Source organism: Colossoma macropomum, unplaced genomic scaffold (assembly GCF_904425465.1).
Source record: "Colossoma macropomum unplaced genomic scaffold, Colossoma_macropomum, whole genome shotgun sequence".
In the NCBI taxonomy this organism is placed as follows: domain Eukaryota; kingdom Metazoa; phylum Chordata; class Actinopteri; order Characiformes; family Serrasalmidae; genus Colossoma; species Colossoma macropomum.
In genome coordinates this window covers 28731259-28751982 of record NW_023494802.1, presented here as the reverse complement: position 1 = coordinate 28751982, position 20724 = coordinate 28731259, and the positions used below count along the sequence as shown (strand labels likewise).

The window sequence follows — 20724 nt, the reverse complement described above, 5'->3', positions numbered from 1 at the left end:
AAGTGTGAAATACACTTCATATAAATAAAATGCATTAAATAAGTTGTATTTAAGTATAATCAAATGAAGATGATTGTCAGTGCTATATATAGCATTATCTCAGCATCATTATCACATAGCATCATTTTTTAGCCTTCCCCTTTCACCCTGTTCTTCAATGGTCAGGACCCCCACAGGACCATCGCAGAGCAGACAATGGCTCATCTGTTGCTGCACAGTTTGTGATAGTCGTCCACCAGTCCTTCTTAAGTGGTCACAGGACGCTTTTGGGTGAAAATCTTTTGTTGGTCTATTTTCAGTCCAGCAGTGACACTTAGGTATTTAAAAAAAGTCCAGCACTGCTGTGTCTGATCTGCTTGAACCAGCATGACACACACTAACATACCACCACCACACCAGTGTCACTGCAGTGCTGAGAATGAAAATGAAGAACTACAAAGTGTGCCTATATATATATATATATAGGTTACACAGCCGTTCAGTTCAGTTTGTGCAGAACTGGATTAACACAGTCAGGTAAAATGGTTGTATTTTCCTCCCCAGACCAGCATACTTGCCCAGCTGACCGCTTCAAGTGCCAAAACAACCGATGCATCCCCATGCGCTGGCTCTGCGATGGAGACAACGACTGTGGCAGTGATGAGGACGAATCCAACAGCACTTGCTCAGGTACAACATCTAAGTGTGCATCCAGTGCCATTACCAGTAATTCAAACGTTATTGCTAGGAATTTCCCGATCAAGTGGTTTTGCATTTTTTTGCCGCATTTTTCTATTTTGTTAAAAGCCTTAACAAAGTGTCTGATTCAGAAACTGAATCACGCTTGAAATAGCTGATACTGATCCACTAAAATATGCTCTGACCTTTTAGGTTAAGTCAGGACATCACTAGTAATTTCGCAAAGGGACAGGACAGTATCAGCCCTCTGCTCTGGATTGAGGTGAAGTGTTTACATTGGTCTCTCTCTCTGTCTCTTTCTCTCTCTCTCTCTCTCCGTCCATCCTAGCTCGCACATGTCCTCCTAACCAGTACCCGTGTGCCAGTGGCCGCTGTATCCCCATCTCCTGGACCTGTGATTTGGACGATGACTGTGGAGACCGCTCTGATGAACCAGCCTCCTGTGGTCAGCCTTTCTCCATCAGCTTTAATCAATAGAGTTATAATGACTTTAGTCTGATTGCTTTTTGCTCAGTGGTGATGCAAGCTCTTAACTCTCACTCTCTCACTCCCTCTCTCTTTCTTCTTCAGCCTACCCTACTTGTTTCCCACTCACACAATTCACCTGTGCTAATGGACGCTGCATCAATGTTAACTGGCGTTGTGATAATGGTGAGTAGCCTCTTTAGGCGATTCATTTCAAATCCTTACCATATTTTAGTACTCTTGTTTGTTTATTCAACCAGGCTTCATTATTAACTCTTTAAAAGCACATCAAGGCTAGCCATAATGTGTTTTGCTTGTAAAAGCACTGTATATCATTTGAATAAATGCAAATAAACGTAAATACAGTAGAAAGTAATAAGAATTTCTTATTTTCAGTAAATAAGTTGATGTCTTTAGAGGTAGTTTGAAGCTTGGTTCCAGACTTTTCCTGGATGTCCCCTAACCATCACATGGATTTAGGGGCCCATGTCATGGAAAACTGAAATTTCCTCCCTTTCTTAAAGTATTAAGAGTTTGGTCTTAAAAGTTTCAAAGCATATCATTCACTGTCCAATCCATACAGTACAAAAACAGAAACTAAGCAGCCCTTTTTGAATTCACCTTTTCTGTGATGTCTCAGAAACCACATTTACATTGCCATGCAACATCACATAGGCAGTTCCTGAGTCTTCAGTGATTTTTAACCCCTCCTTACTGACTGTGTGTAGATAATGACTGTGGAGATAACAGTGACGAAGCAGGCTGCAGTCACTCGTGTTCCAGCGTACAGTTCAAATGCAACAGCGGCCGCTGCATCCCAGAGTACTGGACCTGTGATGGAGACAACGACTGTGGAGACAACAGCGACGAGAAGAGTGCCAACTGCACCAACCAGGGTGAGTCTGCTCTAGCCTGACCTCCCTGGATCCCACAAGCACATCTGGATCTGCTGCAGTTTCATTATGGAAATCTGATTGTTTCCAGGCTACACTTCCTTGAGGGTAACAAACAAAAAAATGTTTGACTGTCAGCACTGAAATACTGCTTCCTGTGTAGCATTGCCTGAGGATAGTCATTCCACAGATATTTGCCTCTTTGTAGCAGATCTGTTAGATTTGACTCAGCCAGGCAATGTTAGCTTCATTCTGGTAAAAAAGGTTGCAGGGAACATGGGTCATTTGTGAGGTGCTGTTCAAAAGTTTGGAATCACTTTTCGCATCATTTGTGTGGCTTTATATACAATAGACATTTATACAGCATAGAATGAAATATTTTAAGTTAGATTAGACATTTTAAATACGTTGGGAGCCGCAAGTAGTTACTAAATGATAAATAACCTACTGTAAATATTAGTTTTGTTTAGTTATCTGCCTTGATATTAGATCACTGCCTTTAAAAGGTAATGGCATCTGGGAAGTTATGCAGCCAGAATCAGCTACAGCTGTTCCTCACATCATTTGCACTCATAGTAGAGGTTAATTGTTAAATGTCCTGTTGCAGTCATTGTACATGTGTATACGTCTTCAGCAGAACTGCTTATATTATTGAAAAAATTGATTCCAGACTTTTAAGTAGCAATTCCAGTTCCATTTCATTTAATTTTAGATATCAGCTCTGTCCACACAGAATAGACTGTCTGGAAACTACTATTATATATAACAGTTGGACTTCCCTGCTTCCTATCCCCATCATGTCCCCATCAGTCTGTAAGTTTCTCTACAATGCACCATTTCACTTTCTTTATATTTTAACAAATGAATTTGTATTGTGTAGTGGATTTGATCCCCCACATGGGTAAGCACACCATGCTATACCAGTAAGAGTCTATGGGCAAGACTCCTAACACTGCATTTGCCTGCTCCTGTAACATGATTAAACTGTGAGTCTCTCTGGATAAGAGTGTCTGCCAAATACTGTAAATGTAGGTTGCTGTCAATTAAAGTGTTAGATATTATGCAGGAATTGTGAAATATCAGTGGGATTCCCTTTAAACACATTTTATATGTTAGTTACACGAGTAATAGATGAGGTGTGAGTATCTACAAAGTATCTACAGTGGACCAACAAAATAAATTGTTAGTACATACATATGAAATACTACTTAACTTGTACAGCTATGAAGGTAGCATGTATGTAAGAGATGCTCCACTCCTAGTGTTTTCCCACCTTTAACTTGGCATATCCAGTACAAAAAATTGGAGACCTTTCTTGTGTGTATTTTTCAGGCAAAACAGCCATTTAGTATATGTTGTTAAATTGTTAGCGTCTTTATTTTGGTGTGCACTATTGCCACTTTTACTGTTGCGTCTTTCCAGTCTCAAAACCAACTTGTTACAACTGTGTCCTCCCAACAAAAGTTTCTGTCCATCCTTCCAGTGTGAGAAAAAAACTCAACACAGTGGGTCTAAAAGGATGTGTAGCTGTCTAGAAGCCATTTCTGAGAAAAATAAATAGATGGAAGAAAATTTGCACTAGAACACTGAAAATGGACCAACTTAAGAAGTGCCGAAAAGAAGTCTCCTGAAAAGAATGGAAACTGGAAGGCAAAGGATGGACACACTAAATTTGATGTTATATCAGGTTTCTGTGTAATTGTCTTTTTTAAATATATCTTTTATAATTTGTTGGTTTTTTCCTAAAACTGTAAAATGTATGAATTGTACCTAATGGTTGTCTTGACAGGAAATTAAACAAATGACAGGTGGTCTCACAATAGTTTAATTATTTATGCCATTAGTAGGTTGAATCAGTTGTGCACCACTCCTGTAGCAGTGTCTGTGCTGCTTTCCAAACATTCCATCCAGTGTTCCGTCTGGATTTAGTGGTGCGGTGTAGAGCTGAGTGGAGAAAACCTTCCCCTATTTATTGTGTAAAGCTGCTGCTCATGCGGCTTTGTTAGATATTTCTGGATTGTGAGCTGAGCCACACTGAAGATATGCGGTTCGTCATTAACTCGCGTAAATCATGATTTCCCAAGCACTCTGCCTGTGTATAAAAACTGCTGTGCGGGCTTGTGGTGCGGCGTGCCGACCCAAAGGAAACTTCAAGTATGCCAAATCATTGTGTGTGCGAGAGAAGGGGTCTCAGGGGAGCGCAGCATTAATGACAGCTGTGAAATTTGCTGTCTAAGGGGATTATGCAAGAACAGATGTGCAGGACACTTGACATTTACACTCACACATAGTTTTATATTTGTGAATGTGCTCTTCCTCGCACTCTGCTGGCTGTCCTCTATGCTTTCACTCCTAAAGTCGCGAGTTGCTTCATGGTTGGCCCCAGTTTTGCCCATTGTGCAGTTGGAGAAAAGTCTATTGTGTAGTCTGATGCCCTAGGGCTGTACGCTACCTGTCAAAGGTTTGGAGACACCTCGCTCAAAAGGTTTTAAAAGCATATTTTCACTTACCCCAGATGTACTGGATCAGCCAAGACATGTGTGGCATCCAAATTTTGCTTCTTTACTTTTAAACTGAAACTACAAGGCTAACAAACACAAAGTCAGCAGTCACCCAAATTTTTTCCCATAAATATATCCCCAAAACTTCTCTGTCGAAACACTTCCAGTTCTTCAGTAATGTCGACTACACTTTTATTGATGTGGTTCAGGACACAGTATGACTTGGTGTAAACTGAAGAAATTAACAAAACTTTACCATGTAGCTTTTAGACAAGCAGGTGTTCTGCTGAATGTATATATTCACAGCCATCAAATAGTAAATCTGTTTTTTTGATAGGCAAATTGACTTCTCTCTTGCATTATACTTTCTCATATTTGAGAACCATGAGAAGTCTGAACTCCACAAGAGGGCAGTGAAGAGCTTACAAGTTACGTTGTTGGCTAACAATCTGGTTTGTCCAGTAAAGGAAACATAAAAAAATATATATATTGCAGACGGCTAAATGCGTCAAGCCACGGAGCTATAACACGTCAAAATGGAATATATATATATGTGTGTGTATGTATGTATGTGTGTGTGTGTGTGTGTGTGTGTGTGTATATATATATATATATATATATATATATATATATATATATATATATATATATATATATATATATATATATATATATATATGTGTGTGTGTGTGTGTGTGTGTGTGTGTGTGTGTGTGTGTGTGTGTATGTATGTATCAGAGCAAAAACCCCATTTTTTATTTTATTTTAAGACTGGCATATTATGGGATGTCACTATTCTTTTCATTTTTTAAGAACCATGTTCAACAACCAAAGTAAACCTGAAATATTTTTATTATCACAGAACTGAACAGTTTATAGATAAAATTGCTTTCTGTCGAAAGTGTTGCTGAATGTTCAGTCAGGTCTGAATTTCTACAAAGCTGAAGTGGAGTACTTATTTGCCAGCTTTTTGTACAAATGTTCAATTACACCGTAAATCAAGCAGCAGTTACATTCTGTACTGTACAGATCCCATAATGAAAACTAACAGTGAAAATCGACCAGATTTCCAAAGAAGGTATGGTGTCCTCAAACCTCTGACAGGCAGTGTACATACAGATCTGCAGTCCAGAACAGTCAGGGCCACAGTCTAATGAGATCTGCCCTCTTTACAGTGAGTGTGTGTGAGTGTTCGAAAGTGCGTCAGCTTGCGTGAATGTGTGTGAGAGAGCCTGTAGGCCTGGCTTAGCCTCGTGTCTGGAAGTCATTAGTCTCACTTCAGTGTGCTCCACAGGGCCAGTTCTAGCCGTGCCAAACTTCTGCCAAGGCTTGACTTTCAATATAAGTTCCAGCTTCTTCACCCACAGTCTAATGATGCCAGCGTCTGACGTCGTCCCTGAGAACCAGGATGTCCCAATACATTTTTATTTATTTATTTATTTATTTGCCCCTAGTTCTGATCCCAAGTCATTTAAAATAAAATACCTGCCAATATCTTGATCAGGTATTAGTATTTTTAAGGTACAACTACACATTACACATTTTACATACATTAAAGTTATTTAAATCAGTTTAGTTTAGGTTTAGCTTACCAATTACTTTAAAATTCTACTGTAATGCTGTTTCATGCTTTGTACATGCGTAGAGTGACGACTTTTTTGATGGCCATTTTATGCTATCTTCAATACAGTAATTTTCAAGTAGCTCTAACGTGAGCTAGGGATGTGTGAGAATTTTCACGTTCACAGCCATCAAAAAGTAAATCTGGATTTTTGTTAAGCAAATTAGATTTTTACATTCTCATATTTAATAACCATGAGAAGTTTGAACTCTGTGCTCCATCAGAGGGCAGTGAAGAGCTTACAACTCTTCCTGCTCCCAGGTTCTAACCTGTTTAGTCCGGTGAAGGAAACATAAAGACTACCGCAGCCCTCTGAATGCTGGGACAAGAAACATTGCACCATGCAGCTATAGCATATTATGGAAAAGAGACTAACCAGAATAACCACTAGGCGACCTGCAGAAAGTGGTTAAATAATAGCCATTCAATCACTTTCAGCTAGCTTAACATGTCGCTTTAAAATAGTTCCACAATGAAGACATTGAAACTGTTTGGTAACTTCTGAAAACTGAAGTTGTGGATAGTGTCTGTTTATGTTAACTCTACAACTGTGGCAGTAATAGAGTGCATTGGGGGAAAAATAGCCTTAACAAAGAATTGGAATTGGATGGGGTTTGTTATAGTGGATCCATTCAAATATGCCCTGATTGACTCTGACACCAGTCTGTCCTATTGGATTGGGATGTCCCTAGAAGTCATTAGTCTCACTCCAGTGTGCTTCTAAGGGTCTGCCAAAGCCTGACTTTCGCCATGAGCACCAGCTTCTGCGCCCGCCGCTTAATGATGCCAGCACTGGGCTGCTGTCCGTGAGAACGTTTGCTTTGGACAGCCAGCCCAGTGATGACCACAGCTCACGTGGGTTACAGCAGCCAGGCCGAGCTCATTAAGCCTGATTAATAAGAGCTCTCTGTCTGTATGTATGTGTGTGTGCTTTGCGTAACTCTCACTGGTCTGTTCCTGCAGCTACGCGTCCCCCTGGAGGCTGCCACACTGATGAGTTCCAGTGCCGCATGGACGGACTGTGCATCCCTATGCGCTGGCGCTGTGATGGTGACACCGACTGCATGGACCTGAGCGACGAGAAGCACTGTGAGGGCGTCACACACATGTGCGACCCTGCCGTCAAGTTCGCTTGCAGGGATTCAGGTTGGTAGACTGAACATTAGAGTCCGTGCTGTCTTCTTTTCTAGTTCTAGTCATTTAAGTCCAAGTAGGAGATAAATAGTTAAGCAAAAACTCGAATCTGCACAAATGTCCGCTTATATAATATGCAGTTGTTTATATCAGCCAAAATACACTGTATTGCCAAAATACTGAGTTCAGGTATTTCAGCCACACCCACTGCTATCATGTATAAAGTCAAGCACATGGCTGTACAATTGCCATAGACAAACATTAGCAGTAGAATGGCACACACTAAAGAGCTCAGTGACTTTAAAGGTGACACCGTCATAGGATGCCACCTTTGCCACAAGTTAGTTTGTGAAATATCTGCCCCAGTCAACTGTAAATGCTATTTTTGTGAAATGGAAGTGTCTAGGAGGAACAACAGGATTTAGAGGATGCCAAAAGAACGCTGCCTACCCAAGTGCATAGTGCTAACGGTCAAGTTTGGTGGAGGGATAATTGTCTGGGACTGTTTTTTAGGGCTTGGGCCCCTCAGTTCCAGTGAAGGACAATATTAAAGCTACAGCATACAAAGACATTTTAGAAAAGTATATGCTTCCAACTTTATGGCAAAAGTTTTTGGAGGGCCCTTTCCAGTTCCACAAAGCAAGGTCCATAAAGACATGTTTTGAGAGTTATGTGTGGAGGAACTCCAGTGGCCTGTGCAGAGCCCTGACCTCAACCCCATTACACCTTTTATACCTTGGGGATAAATTGGAACGTTGTTTGTGAGCCAGGCCTTCTCGTCCTCTTTATACTGAATGGGCACAAATTTCCACAGACATTTCAAAATCTTGTGGAAAGCCTTCCCAGAATAGTGGAGGCGGTTATAACTGCAGAAGAGGAGGGGGAAACTCCATATTTACACCCATGGTTTTGTTTTATATAGTTGTGATAGACTTTGGGCCATATAGTGGATGTGTCCCAAATCTGATTTTTAAATTTTTTTAGTTTCACTACAAGGCAAAGTAGCTAAGAAGGCTAACAAGTAGCTGAAGCTTATGACTGCCAATTAGCATTGCGCTAACTACATGCCCTCATGATCTCTCACTTGCAAGTAACTAATCTTTAATCTTTAATTCTGTAAACAACTATTTTGGAACCTGCATTTTGTCCATGCTTGTTTGATTTTATAGATCACAATATATCATACTGGAGAATGTGGTGATTTAGCATTGCAGTGTGCTAATAGGTGGGGTTTGAGTTAACATTACTTGTTAACTACATTAACTTTAAAGCTCCAGAGCAAAACTGAAGATGATGTATGAAGTCCAAGACATTGTCAGTGTTGTCCTTAAGACCTTGACAATGCTCTAAAAGTATCTGTCACCATTTCTCTCTCTCTCTTGCTCTTTAGCGCGTTGTATCAGTAAGGCGTGGGTGTGTGATGGGGACAGCGACTGTGAGGATAACTCGGATGAGGATAATTGCGAGGCGCTGATGTGTAAGCTCTCGCACCATGTGTGTGCCAGCAACGACTCCATCTGCCTGCCTGCTGAAAAGCTCTGCGATGGCAAGGACGACTGTCCTGACGGCTCAGACGAGAAGCTCTGCGGTAAGCAAGCACAAACATGTTGGTACTGAATCATCCAACGTAAGCATAAGATATAAAACACTAACGATATTTGTCTAAATCCACGCTTTTTCAGATACTGATAATGTGTTTCATATATCTAAAAACAATCCTCAATCTGTCATTAGCAAAAAAGAGTTGAATTTAGAACAGTTGCCTCTTTAGTGCACTCTGTGGTCATGTGTGTTTACTCATTGGATGAGGAGAAGAAATCTAGCCATTCACTTGCAGCAGCGTAAACTAGCAGGACAGTTAGGTGAGTCAGAGTTGAAATTCTGAAGCGTACAAGGCCTCAATGTAGAAGTCATATACGCAGATCAAAGTCAAGCAAACATTACTTATTGTCATGTGCACAAAGTGCAAGGTAATTCTTACTTAAAGGTTTCCTACAGACTTCAACATTACAATACAGTGAAAATACCATGCAAGTCATCGTAGATCCCAGATGGCTAGATAGATGGATGGATGGATGGATGGATGGATAGATGGATGGATAGATGGATGGATAGATGGATCCCAGAGCGGTCTTGAGCATCTGCTCTTTTGCCCTCAGATTGTACAAGTGGTCAGCATGTGTAATAATTGTATTTTAGATGGCATCTGCCATCTGCCGGACACCCCCTCTGGCAGAGTACCAGCCCCCAGGAAGATTTCTCTTGGTCATTTTGAACCAAACATAACGTCAGCAGTAAGGGGTGCTAATAACATGCTAAACCAAGTTTGTGATAGTAAAAATACTGATTTGGCTCTGTGGAGTTGTTGTTAGTGTTATTTGCTGTTTTTATATATAATTGTTTTGTTTTATCTTTTTTCAGGTTTCAAATGCTATTCGGACTTTAAAATGAGTTTTAGAAAAGTAATAAATTCCATAGAATGATAAGGAAAAATATTACATGGTAAGATTTTTGGTCAGTCGATATATCTCAGTTATTGTAAGGTTTAACTTACTGTTAGACATTTATTCTCTCACTGTATTGGCAGATCATTTTTTTTTTAAACCAGCAAAATTATCTCTCAATATAGTAAAATAATTTCATTTAATAAAATTACGTAAAAGTGTCACAAAATAGGTAAAATGATCCACTGTTATTCTTAGCAGTCTCAAAATTAGAAACATTAGATATATCGACTAAATTTAAGATGATTAAATTTGCCAAGACCTCATTTTTTTGCAGTTTGCCCACTTCTGCATTTGACCAGTGGTATTCTAACCGATATTCTCTCAACTAACTGTTTTCTTCCTGAAAAAACACATCCTAACCCTTATAGTTACTCTGCTTCTGTCTTTTTGTTCCTCCACATCTCTTGCAGACCTGTGCTCAGTAGAGAACGGAGGCTGCAGCCACAACTGCTCGATCGCCCCGGGTGAGGGCATCCTGTGCTCGTGTCCGACGGGCATGGAGCTGGGCTCTGACAACAAGACCTGCCAGATCCAGAGTTTCTGTGCCAAGCACCTCAAGTGCAGTCAGCGCTGCATACAAGAGAAGGCCACCGTCAAGTGCGCCTGCTATGAGGGCTGGGCCCTGGAGCCTGACAACGAGAGCTGCAAGAGCACTGGTGAGAGAAATGAGGGGAGAGACATGCTGAGTGGAAGAGCAAATGAGGCAGAAAGTGGTAGAGGAAAAGAGGAAAAAGAAAATGGAACTGCCGTTCAAACATTTGGAATCACTGGGTTCATTGGGTCCTAATGATTATTGTTAACTATCAGGGCTGCGACAAACAAATATTTTGATATTTGATTATTCATGCGACTAATCTATTAATTGTCTCATGTGAATAGCTGTCACAACAATATGTTCGGCAGCATTCTGACGAACTGAAGATGTTCACCTAGAGTTAAATTTACCACCATGGGGAAAAAAACATGGTATCTGCCCATAAATTTGAGCTACAGTAAGTAAAAAACAATAGCTGAAAATATGCGATATAACAACAAGTATGTAGACTAACATTATAGCTCTTCAGACTGTAGCATCATTTAACCGGTTTAACGTGTTAATGTACTAGTTTACTAGACAAGCTCTGTGTGAATAGGTTTCCAGGACGAGTAAATGGCATTGTTTTCATGTTTAAACTAGTTTACAAAACTTAACAAGTTGTAGGTAGATAGCTAGCTTATGTGTGTAACGCTGTGATTGGATGAGCTGGCGAATATTCAACTTTATTGAACTAGCTGCTACATACTTGTAATTAATAAAAGCTGAAACAGCTGAGAATATTCTAGTGACTAATGTTAGTGATGTAACGTCATGAGTGTTGGTGATTTTTGTATCGGTAACGTTAGCTCATTCTGACCACTAGCAGTGTCAACTGCACGTCGTGAGAGGAATTATAGTGGTTTGGCACAACACTGAAGGAAAAGGAAAAGCCATCATTTACGGACTGGTCTGCTGCTTTGGAATCAATACCATCATATTTTCTTTTCCGGTGGCTGAAGGTAACATTGTGCTTCTGTGGAAAGCTTAAGTCAGACTTGTGTCTGATTACTTTATCCTTCGTTTCAGGAAAATGCCCCCACACTCCTTTTTTAACTTTCGTCCATAATTGTTCTTTTTCTTTCACTATCTGCTTGCATAAGTACAACACTATAAGTGAACTGCTGCCCTCTTGAGGTTCAGGTTGTTAACGTACTCTAGGTTGGACATCACCGACAGTGTAAACGAAAAATGGATGATGGAAATATTTACTGACAATTATTTATTATCAACATTATTGATAATGTCAAAATATTGTTTGAGAGCGATCACCTATGTACAGTAATGACTTACACAGTGCAGATTTTAATATTACTGGACACTGGAAGGTATTTTAGACGTTTCTTCTTCAATTCTATGCAGCCTTCTCAGTAGTTGTATAATTATCTACAGCTCTGTTAATCATTCTGGTCATGTGAAATTCCTTATTTATTAAGCTTCCTGGCTTCCTCCCATTAATTTGAAACTTATGAAGGTGCACAGGACTAGCATATATTATATTGTTCAACGCATTCACTGTCAGTCAGATTGGTCTCCAGACTTTTAGATGGTACACTTTTATAAAAGATGCTTCTTTAAGGGTTCTTTAATAAAGAAAATTGTTCTATATAAAATAATGAACACTCAAAAAACCTTTTGGATGATGAAAGGGTTCTTCACATGGATGGAGCATGTGCTGTTGTTGGAAGAAAACCACGTATCTCCAAAATGATAACTTTACAGGAAAAGGAAAAAATCAATGGAACCAGACTTTTTTTTCCCCCCAAGTCATTTTGGACCGTTTCTTTTGGTCCATTCTTCATGAAATTTACACACAATGTAAAGGGCAACAGGCCTTTTCAAATTATGTCAAAAACTGAAAAACGTCTGACAACAGCGATATGGTTCTGTGTAGAACCTTTTTGAAAAGGAATCTATATAAGTGTTCTTCTATTGTTACGATATCAAGCTTGTTACAATAGAAGAACCCTTTTGGTGCTATATAGAACCCTTTTCAAAAAGGTTTTATACAGAACCATATACAGCACATTCTCCATCAATCTAAAGCATCCTTTCATGATGCAAAGAACCCTTTAATCACGCAAAGCGTTTTCTGAGTTCTATATAAAACTATTTTCTTTACTAAAGAACCCTGGAAGAACCATCTTCTTTCAAGAGTGTAATGTTAATTTATAACAGTACATTTCTAATCTTTTGAAACTGCTTCTCTTTTCTGTTCTTTAGTGGCTTTAGATGAGCTGAGGGACAGAGGTTCATACAACCTCATTTAGAATGAACTCTGTTGGGGTTCAGAAAAGTTCAGAACATTTTGAATTGTTTTTGGCTGGGAGATGGGTGTTAGTTTTATAACAGTTCAGCTTTTAGCAGTCCTCAGCCAGTGGAAATTTACCAAGTTTATTTAGATCACTTGGCACGCACATCACTGTTTTTCAGTCACTGGAAAGTCATTTGGATGGTAAGGCTTTTCTCTGAGGCGCCATGTGTCTTATCTCCTTGATCTAGATCCATTCAAACCCTTCATCATCTTCTCCAACCGGCACGAGATCAGGCGGATTGACCTGTATAAGGGTGAGTTCAGTGTGCTGGTGCCCAGCCTGAGGAACACCATCGCCCTGGACTTCCACCTCAACCAGAGCTCCCTCTACTGGACCGATGTGGTGGAGGACAAAATCTACCGTGGGAAACTGTCTGATAACGGAGGTGAGAAACTATTCCAGAAAATATGGGACTGGTTGCACTTCAGCACTATTTAAAGGTCATTTTTAAGGGAGTGTTTTACAGCCGTACTGCCAGATGGCATATGGAAAGAAAGTTCTAGTGCCACCCAGGCGAAGGAGAACGGTTTGCCCATTCTAAACCTGCCTTGAACTTTCACTTCTCATCTTCATGAAATACACCATACCAGCTATACTATAAACCTTCGATGAACAGTTCTACTTAGTGCACCTAGGGAGCAGTTGTCTCTTGCAGGTCTCCATGTGGAAAAAAACCTAATAGTTGTGGGATTGATTGTGAAAGCGATGGTTTTATTCAACCATGTCATTGGTTGCGGCTGAAGAAGTGAAGTGGATAATAGCTTGGGGCGATATAGATTACATCGCAGAGAAAATAACATTTATTAATTTAGCCGAAGGCTCCATGCTGGTCTGAATAAGCCTGCCTTTCATGTAGATGTTGTTTTGTATTTGTGGTTCAGTGGGTACATTGCACCCTCTTCTTCGGCGTACCAGACTATTACCTAAATCATTATGTCTCATTTGGCCACAAATTCTCAGGATACTGTGTACGTTTGTGGTTATGGTTGTATAGTTGTTAGTGTATACAGTTCTGGGCAAAAATCAGAGACTGCTCTTTTGCTGTGCTGAAAGAAGAAGATATAAATACATTTTCAGCACCTAATGTCAAATATATCACTATTTATAAACAAGTTACAGCTGTAACCCCAAGCAAAAGCTCTCAAAGGAATCACACACATTATTATTATTCCCCTTCAAACAGACGCTAACGTTCACAAGGACAACTCAAGATAATCCCCTTGCATAAGGAAAGAGAAAGTCACAGAAAAAATAAGTGCAAATGGGAATAGAGGAAATGGAACTCCTTACAACCATGCAACCATGTACTGTCACCATCAGATTAACAGTATTTAAAGCTTACATTTTTGAGAGACAGGAGAAGAGCAAGCTCTACTTTTACTTCTGATCTGAAAATTTGTCTTAATTCTAAATTCTAGCCTAAGTTTGTAATTGAGATGGGTCAGTTTGTGACAAGCAGAAAATGCAACCTCTAAGACTGAACTGAGTTGTAGGAAAATGTATTTTTTGAAAAATTGAAAGCAAGTCTACCAAAAAGAGTGGAAGCTGTAAAGGCCCAATTTCATTTATTATTTTTACCCCTGCCCCTTGTTTTGAAGAGTCACCTTGCCCTTTGGAACTTTGAGTTACAAGGGATATCGGTAGAAATCTTCCTATATGAAATCGGATAATTCTCAAATAAAAAAGAACATTACTTCATTAACAGGCTACTAGCGGTGCTCTGTAGGCGACCCTGCCAGTCTGCAGTGATAGCAGAGGAGTGGTGAAGTTCAGCAACCTCACTGCTGGTAATTTAGGGCATCATATGCCTTCAAAGAGCGGTGGTATGTGACAATTATTTATCGCCCACCCCTGATTCTTCGGTGATATGAAGCTGACATCAGCTATTTGCCAACTTCTTGTTCAAATTTTCCAGTTCCACAGGAAATTTAGCTAGCTAGCTACCGATACATCAGCATACTACTATCGTTTTTGTGCTTGTTATCAAGAAAAGGTCCATAATACATTTAAACAACATTTAACTAAGATGAGTTCTTGCACTGTGGCTATTTTGATAGGGAAATGAAATAAATGAAAAGTTAGTGTCTTTTGCACAGTTCTGTATGTGCTGTTGAGAGAATGTTTACAGGTCGTTCTTCAAATCAGTGGTTTGCGTGACTACAAACAACCTTAGTCAAGTGTCTGAAGCACAACAGTGATGTTGTGCCTGCCTTTCTATAATGGGCACTCTTCATACCCCCCCCCCCTTCCAAACCCACTCTGCAGATACAGTGTCCAACTCTGATCTTAAATCCCTGCCGTTTCCTCTCGGAACTAAGTGGAAACACAGCCGGCGTGGCTGCCAGCAGCGAAACAAAGCAACAAAGAGCTTTTTTGCTCAGTTCCTCCAGTGCAGAGGCCAGGCTGTCTCCAGCCCAACAATGCAGGGGGCTCAGAACTCTAATTACTGCTGTGTGTGTGGACGACGGGCATAGTGCTGCTTGCTGTCCACAGAACTCTCAATGCCTGCCCGCGTCTGGAGCGCCACTGTGCAAACGAGACATGGTATAAGACAGGACAAGATGTTTTCGAGTTGCTTCTGTCAGCCTGCATATGTTAGCGTCATTCTGGCAGATGAAATCATTTGTGCTGTGCGTGATGGAGCAATAGAGGGCAGCTTGAGACACTGTCAAAGCACATTACACTGTGGCTGTTCACCTGCCACACTAAATGCTATAACACAGCTGGAATTTTATGATGAAACCTTACTGTAGGGCAGTGTTTATAACGCAAGTTGACATGACATGCAGACTTCATGGCGAAAGGATGTGGACATCTGACCATCACACCTATGTAAGCTGTTTGGACATCCCATTCCAAAACCGTGGGCATAAATCTGGAGTTGGTCCCAACAGCGTTCTCCTTGCATGCACCAAACCCTGATTGGTTCATCAGACTGACAGATAGTGAGTCTATTAGACACCGCTACCTTGTTGGTCTACTTTGAAGATGTAAAGTCTAAGATAGTGGCTCATCTGTTGCTGCATAGTTTGTGTCATCCTCTCGTCCTTCATCAGTGGTCATGGGACGCTGCCCACAGGATGCTGTTGTTTGGATATTTTTGGTTGGTGGACTATTCTCAGTCCAGCAGTAACACTGAGGTGTTTAAAAACTCCAGCAGCACTGCTGTATTTAATTCACTCCTACCAGCACAACGCACACTAACACACCACCACCACCACATCAGTGTCACTGCAGTGCTGCATATGATCCACCTCCCAAATAATACCTACTCTGTAGTGGTCCTATGAGGGTCCTGGCCATTGAAGAACAGGGTAAAAGGGGACTAATAGAGTATGCAGAGATACAGCTGAGCTACAGTCTGTGACTGAAGAACTATTAACTGGACCCCTATGGTAATTGGAGCTGATTAAATGGACAACGGGAATAGAAACAAAGAGGTGTTCTTAATGAAGTGACCGGTCAGTGTATGTCCATAGTATTAACAAATGGCTGTTTTATGTTAACAAAGTCTCTGGAAGTATTTTAACGTAGTTATAGTGAAAGTCGAACATTACTTTTGACATACCGTGCATGTTTACTTGGAAAGGTTAGTGTCATCATGCTTAAAGCTGCACCCTGCCAAAGCAGTCTCCCAAGCAAATGATTGAGTATTAACGTGTTGTTGTTGTCATTGTTTTTGTCCAGCACTGACCAGTTTTGAGGTGGTTATCCAGTATGGCCTGGCTACTCCAGAGGGCTTGGCTGTGGACTGGATTGCCGGAAACATCTACTGGGTGGAGAGTAACCTGGACCAGATCGAGGTGGCCAAGCTAGACGGCACCATGCGCACTACCTTGCTGGCTGGAGAAGTGGAACACCCTCGAGCCATCGCCCTTGACCCCAGAGACGGGTGAGACACAAAACACACACGTGTAGATACACACTTACTGCTAGGGATGTAAATGATTTAACTGAGTAATGACTAACCAACAAATGAACAATTGTTTAACCAATTGAATTGGTGAGTTTATCATTCAAGCTGAGGAACGTTTTTGAATTGTACACATAATGGCGCAACAAACCGTTGGCTTCACTAGATAGGCCTACTAAAAAATAAAGCACGTAGCTAAAAATAGTAATGTTCAGAGCTACTTTTGAAGACGACGATAGCACAACTACAACAATGTACCATATCGAATGCAAACATCCACATGGGTGTGGACAGCAATGGCTTCCGTTTTATAATTGGTACTTTGATGGGTGACATCTTTTTTTTGTTTTATTGGTCAAAAGATTTTGCCAAAATCTACATCTCTGTGCTGTACATTTCGTCCATATAAACTTCATTATGGCATCATATATATGAACAGATTCGTTTGATGTACTTTTTTTGGCTGTTGTTACTAATACTACTAATAATGTATGGTGTATGTATAGACATATGATAAAGTAAGGTTAAATTACATGTTTTGTTGATTTTATGAGTGAGAATACACTCATGCACATTTTAATGCAAAATTACTGTTTATTTGCTGAATTTAACATACTAGGGGAGAAAATGAATCATTAAATGTGCCCTGTGCAAAGGTTGTGGCATATTTTGTACCCAAAATGTTAAACTGTGCACTAAACAATGTCATAATTAAGATTATGCTTTGCAGAGCAAACCTCAAATTTCCACTTAGAAAATCAATAAAAGGTCTTTTGACCCGTTGTGTTCAAACTTCTGCACAAGACTGTATGTGTCTGTGTGAAAACTGATAGTTTTAGAAAAAGAAAATGATAGTATAGAGTGAAGAGATGTGTCTTGAATTTGGCTTTGCCTCTTTGCTTTTTCAGCATCTTGTTCTGGACAGACTGGGACGCCAGTTCTCCCAGGATAGAAGCTGCTTCCATGAGCGGCGATGGCCGTCGCACCATCCACAGAGAAACTGGCAGCGGAGGATGGCCCAACGGCCTCACTGTTGACTACCTTGAGCGCCGTATTCTGTGGATTGATGCCAGGTAAAAACACACAAAGCTATTAAATATTCTAAGATTCCTAAACCTGCCTTATTATTTATGGGATAATGACGTGTCTGCAGGTCTGACGCCATCTACTCAGCTGCCTATGATGGTTCGGGCCTGATCGAGGTTCTGCGGGGACATGAGTACCTGTCCCACCCCTTCGCTGTCACCATGTATGGAGGGGAGGTTTACTGGACAGACTGGCGCACCAACACACTGGCCAAGGCCAACAAATGGACTGGACACAATGTGACTGTAGTGCAGAGGACCAACACCCAGCCATTTGACCTGCAGGTCTACCACCCGTCCAGACAGCCTCAGGGTCAGTACTGCTGCGATCACACTAAGCAAATACACATATATTTCCCGTAATACGGTCAGTGACTTCACCGGTAAATGAATAACAAACCCAGTCATTGCCTTAATGGTTCCGGGTAGGACGTGGAGTAATATGCTAATGTCTCCAGTAAACTCTTGTAAATCAAACTTAAATGACCCTGACATAGAATTTTTTCCTTGCTTGCTTTCTTGTTTGTTTGTTTTTTATTTATTTATAATAAGATAGATAGGTGTCACATATAAATGTTGTTAAAGTACCTAAAAAAAAATGCGATTCACTCCCAAGTCAATGTTGTCCATATATGGAAATTAAAATGGAAATTACTGTCTCAGATTTCCTTACAGTGCTGGTGATAGGAACCAGGGGTTTGTGATTTCTAAAATGCAAATACAGCCATTTTTATTCACTATCCAAAGCAACCAGTGGACCAACACATTTTATTATAGGTAATAATAGTAACATTGTTGTAAATCTGAATAAATATACTTTCTTTGGGGACTATTTTGCCACACAACATCCTACATGTACCTCTCTGCGATAAATACACTTTAGGCCAAGACCTCATCTCACAAATAACGTAAAACAATGTTTCAGGCATCACACAACGTTTGGTTTTGTTTGGTAGAGAACCATCCACAGTCTTAGCGTATAGTGTATGCCCATAAGGCAAGACATGACACACATACGCATGAAAAGATGGACATTCTGTCCAGGTCTAACCCAAGCTAACTGATACAGAGTGCATACTGTACCCATTTACGCCTGTTTATTAGACTCTGTGTTAGTGCTTTCATTTTAATTTTCTCTGTTTTGTTCTGCTTCTCTGTTCAGCTCCAAACCCTTGTGCTGCTAACGATGGAAAGGGTCCGTGCTCTCATCTGTGCCTCATCAACTACAACCAGACATTCTCCTGCGCCTGTCCACATCTTATGAAGCTGCAAGCAGACAAGCACACGTGCTACGGTAGCCTTTTTATCATCTTCTTTTCATCTTTAAAAATAGGGCTGTGTCTTATTCCAAGTTACAGATGATTAGTAAATCATTCTTTAAATTTCTTTTAAATGCAAAAAGTTGTTATTGTATTATTTTATTGACTATATGATTATATAAAAACAAAAAAAACGCAGTAAAGTTTGGGCGCCCCTGGTCAAATGACATGTCTGAATTTAACATATATGAAAAAAAACAAAAATAAAATGTAGCCAGTATCCAGTTTGTGACCAATATTTTTAGCTTAGCTCCTAAAAAGTTGTACACTAATATTTGCAAAAGAAAAAAAATGTTTGTGTGTTGTCTATAGAGGATGTTAACAAAACATGTCATTTGATCAGGGCTATTCAACATTTTTGCAGTACAAATCTTCTTCTTAAACTACAGTTTGTTATAGACGTTTGTCACAGCAGTGTACCCAAACCTCTTGCAGTAGACTGCAATAGAGCTGCTGAGACACTGCTGTTTGCATTTGTATTTAAATATTCAACAAACAAAATCATTTGCATTTGAACATAAAGTGGAGGTGAGTATGGCTTAAAGTCATTGTGAATCGGAAATCATTATTATACCGTGAAGTGAAACATGATATCTGGGAGGGACTCTGAGCCAGCTAAGATGATAGGTGAGGGTGAAATAAAGGGAAGGTGAAGCATGATCTTGGTTAATATTAGTTTTCCCATCTGCTGGTGAACAGTGAAGTAGCCAAAAATCAGAAGATGGCTTTTAAATGACATGATATGGTGTTACGTGCTTATTATGACCAAACAAGGCTAAAAAAAGGTTAAGTTTGATTTCAGGTCGGCTTACAGCAGCAATTAATGTAAAGATTATGGCACACTGGACGAGAGACAGATAGGACAGATCATGGTTATGGCATATGAAGTGAGAAAACTGTACAGTTTTTTCTTTTAAATATTGGATTGACTGTCTTTCATAATGTAAGTCATCTGCTATTTATTTTTTATATTTTTAATACAGTATTCACAAAATGAGTGGGGCACAGTGGTGCACAGAGACATTGAGCTGTGCTGGAAACTGGTGTCTTATGACGTACGTTGTTGAAAACAATGGCTAGAATTTCTGAGTGCTGTGTTGTCAGTCTGATGAGTCAAGTGTGCTTGAAGTGTCTATAATTACTGACGGATTGCAGAGTAAACTAAAGACTGTTGCGCAGAATTGAAGTTCTGGCGTTAATAAGATGTAAAAGAAACTTACTTTAGATATTTTTGGAACTAGCATACTAGTTGGCTCATAAATACTGATACGATGTGTGGTAACTACTTCATTGAAATTTGCTATTAAATGAAACAGTTGTGCAGTACTTAGTGGTACTTAAGTAATTCAGTCTGTGACAGAAAAGTACTGAATTTCAATACCCATCCCTGTTTGAAAACCATTAAAACCATAATACCAGCAGATGTTTGGCTTGATGAAAGATGTTAAAAACAGGGCACTCAACTTAATGATCAACCCCATTCAGGGCTCGCTGTCTGTACTAAACTTATCTAATGTTGGTGGTTTATGCTGTGCAGTGTGGCATTGCTGTCCTGCTGTGCTGAACTAAGATCAGTGATTAGTATTCTGCAGTGTGACCTGTGTGCTCTGATGCACTGATAGCACAGCAGTGATTAGTATTCTGCAGTGACCTCCGCTGTGGCTTTGTGAAGAGCAGGCTGATTGAAATAGAGGGAGCCGCTCTCGTCCTCCATTAACA

General features: G+C 40.1%; 1 protein-coding gene across 1 annotated transcript in view; it reads left to right on the top strand.

The window, feature by feature from the left end:
• lrp1ab (low density lipoprotein receptor-related protein 1Ab) overlaps nucleotides 1-20724 on the top strand; it is a 194676-nt gene that overhangs the window by 116026 nt on the left and 57926 nt on the right. The window contains exons 17-28 of the mRNA XM_036591878.1: nucleotides 544-669; nucleotides 1007-1123; nucleotides 1249-1329; nucleotides 1872-2039; nucleotides 7122-7304; nucleotides 8683-8880; nucleotides 10210-10455; nucleotides 12876-13073; nucleotides 16376-16580; nucleotides 17510-17674; nucleotides 17755-17999; nucleotides 18849-18980. Coding sequence (XP_036447771.1) covers nucleotides 544-669; nucleotides 1007-1123; nucleotides 1249-1329; nucleotides 1872-2039; nucleotides 7122-7304; nucleotides 8683-8880; nucleotides 10210-10455; nucleotides 12876-13073; nucleotides 16376-16580; nucleotides 17510-17674; nucleotides 17755-17999; nucleotides 18849-18980 — 2064 coding nt within the window. The remainder of the gene's footprint in view (nucleotides 1-543; nucleotides 670-1006; nucleotides 1124-1248; nucleotides 1330-1871; nucleotides 2040-7121; nucleotides 7305-8682; nucleotides 8881-10209; nucleotides 10456-12875; nucleotides 13074-16375; nucleotides 16581-17509; nucleotides 17675-17754; nucleotides 18000-18848; nucleotides 18981-20724) is intronic.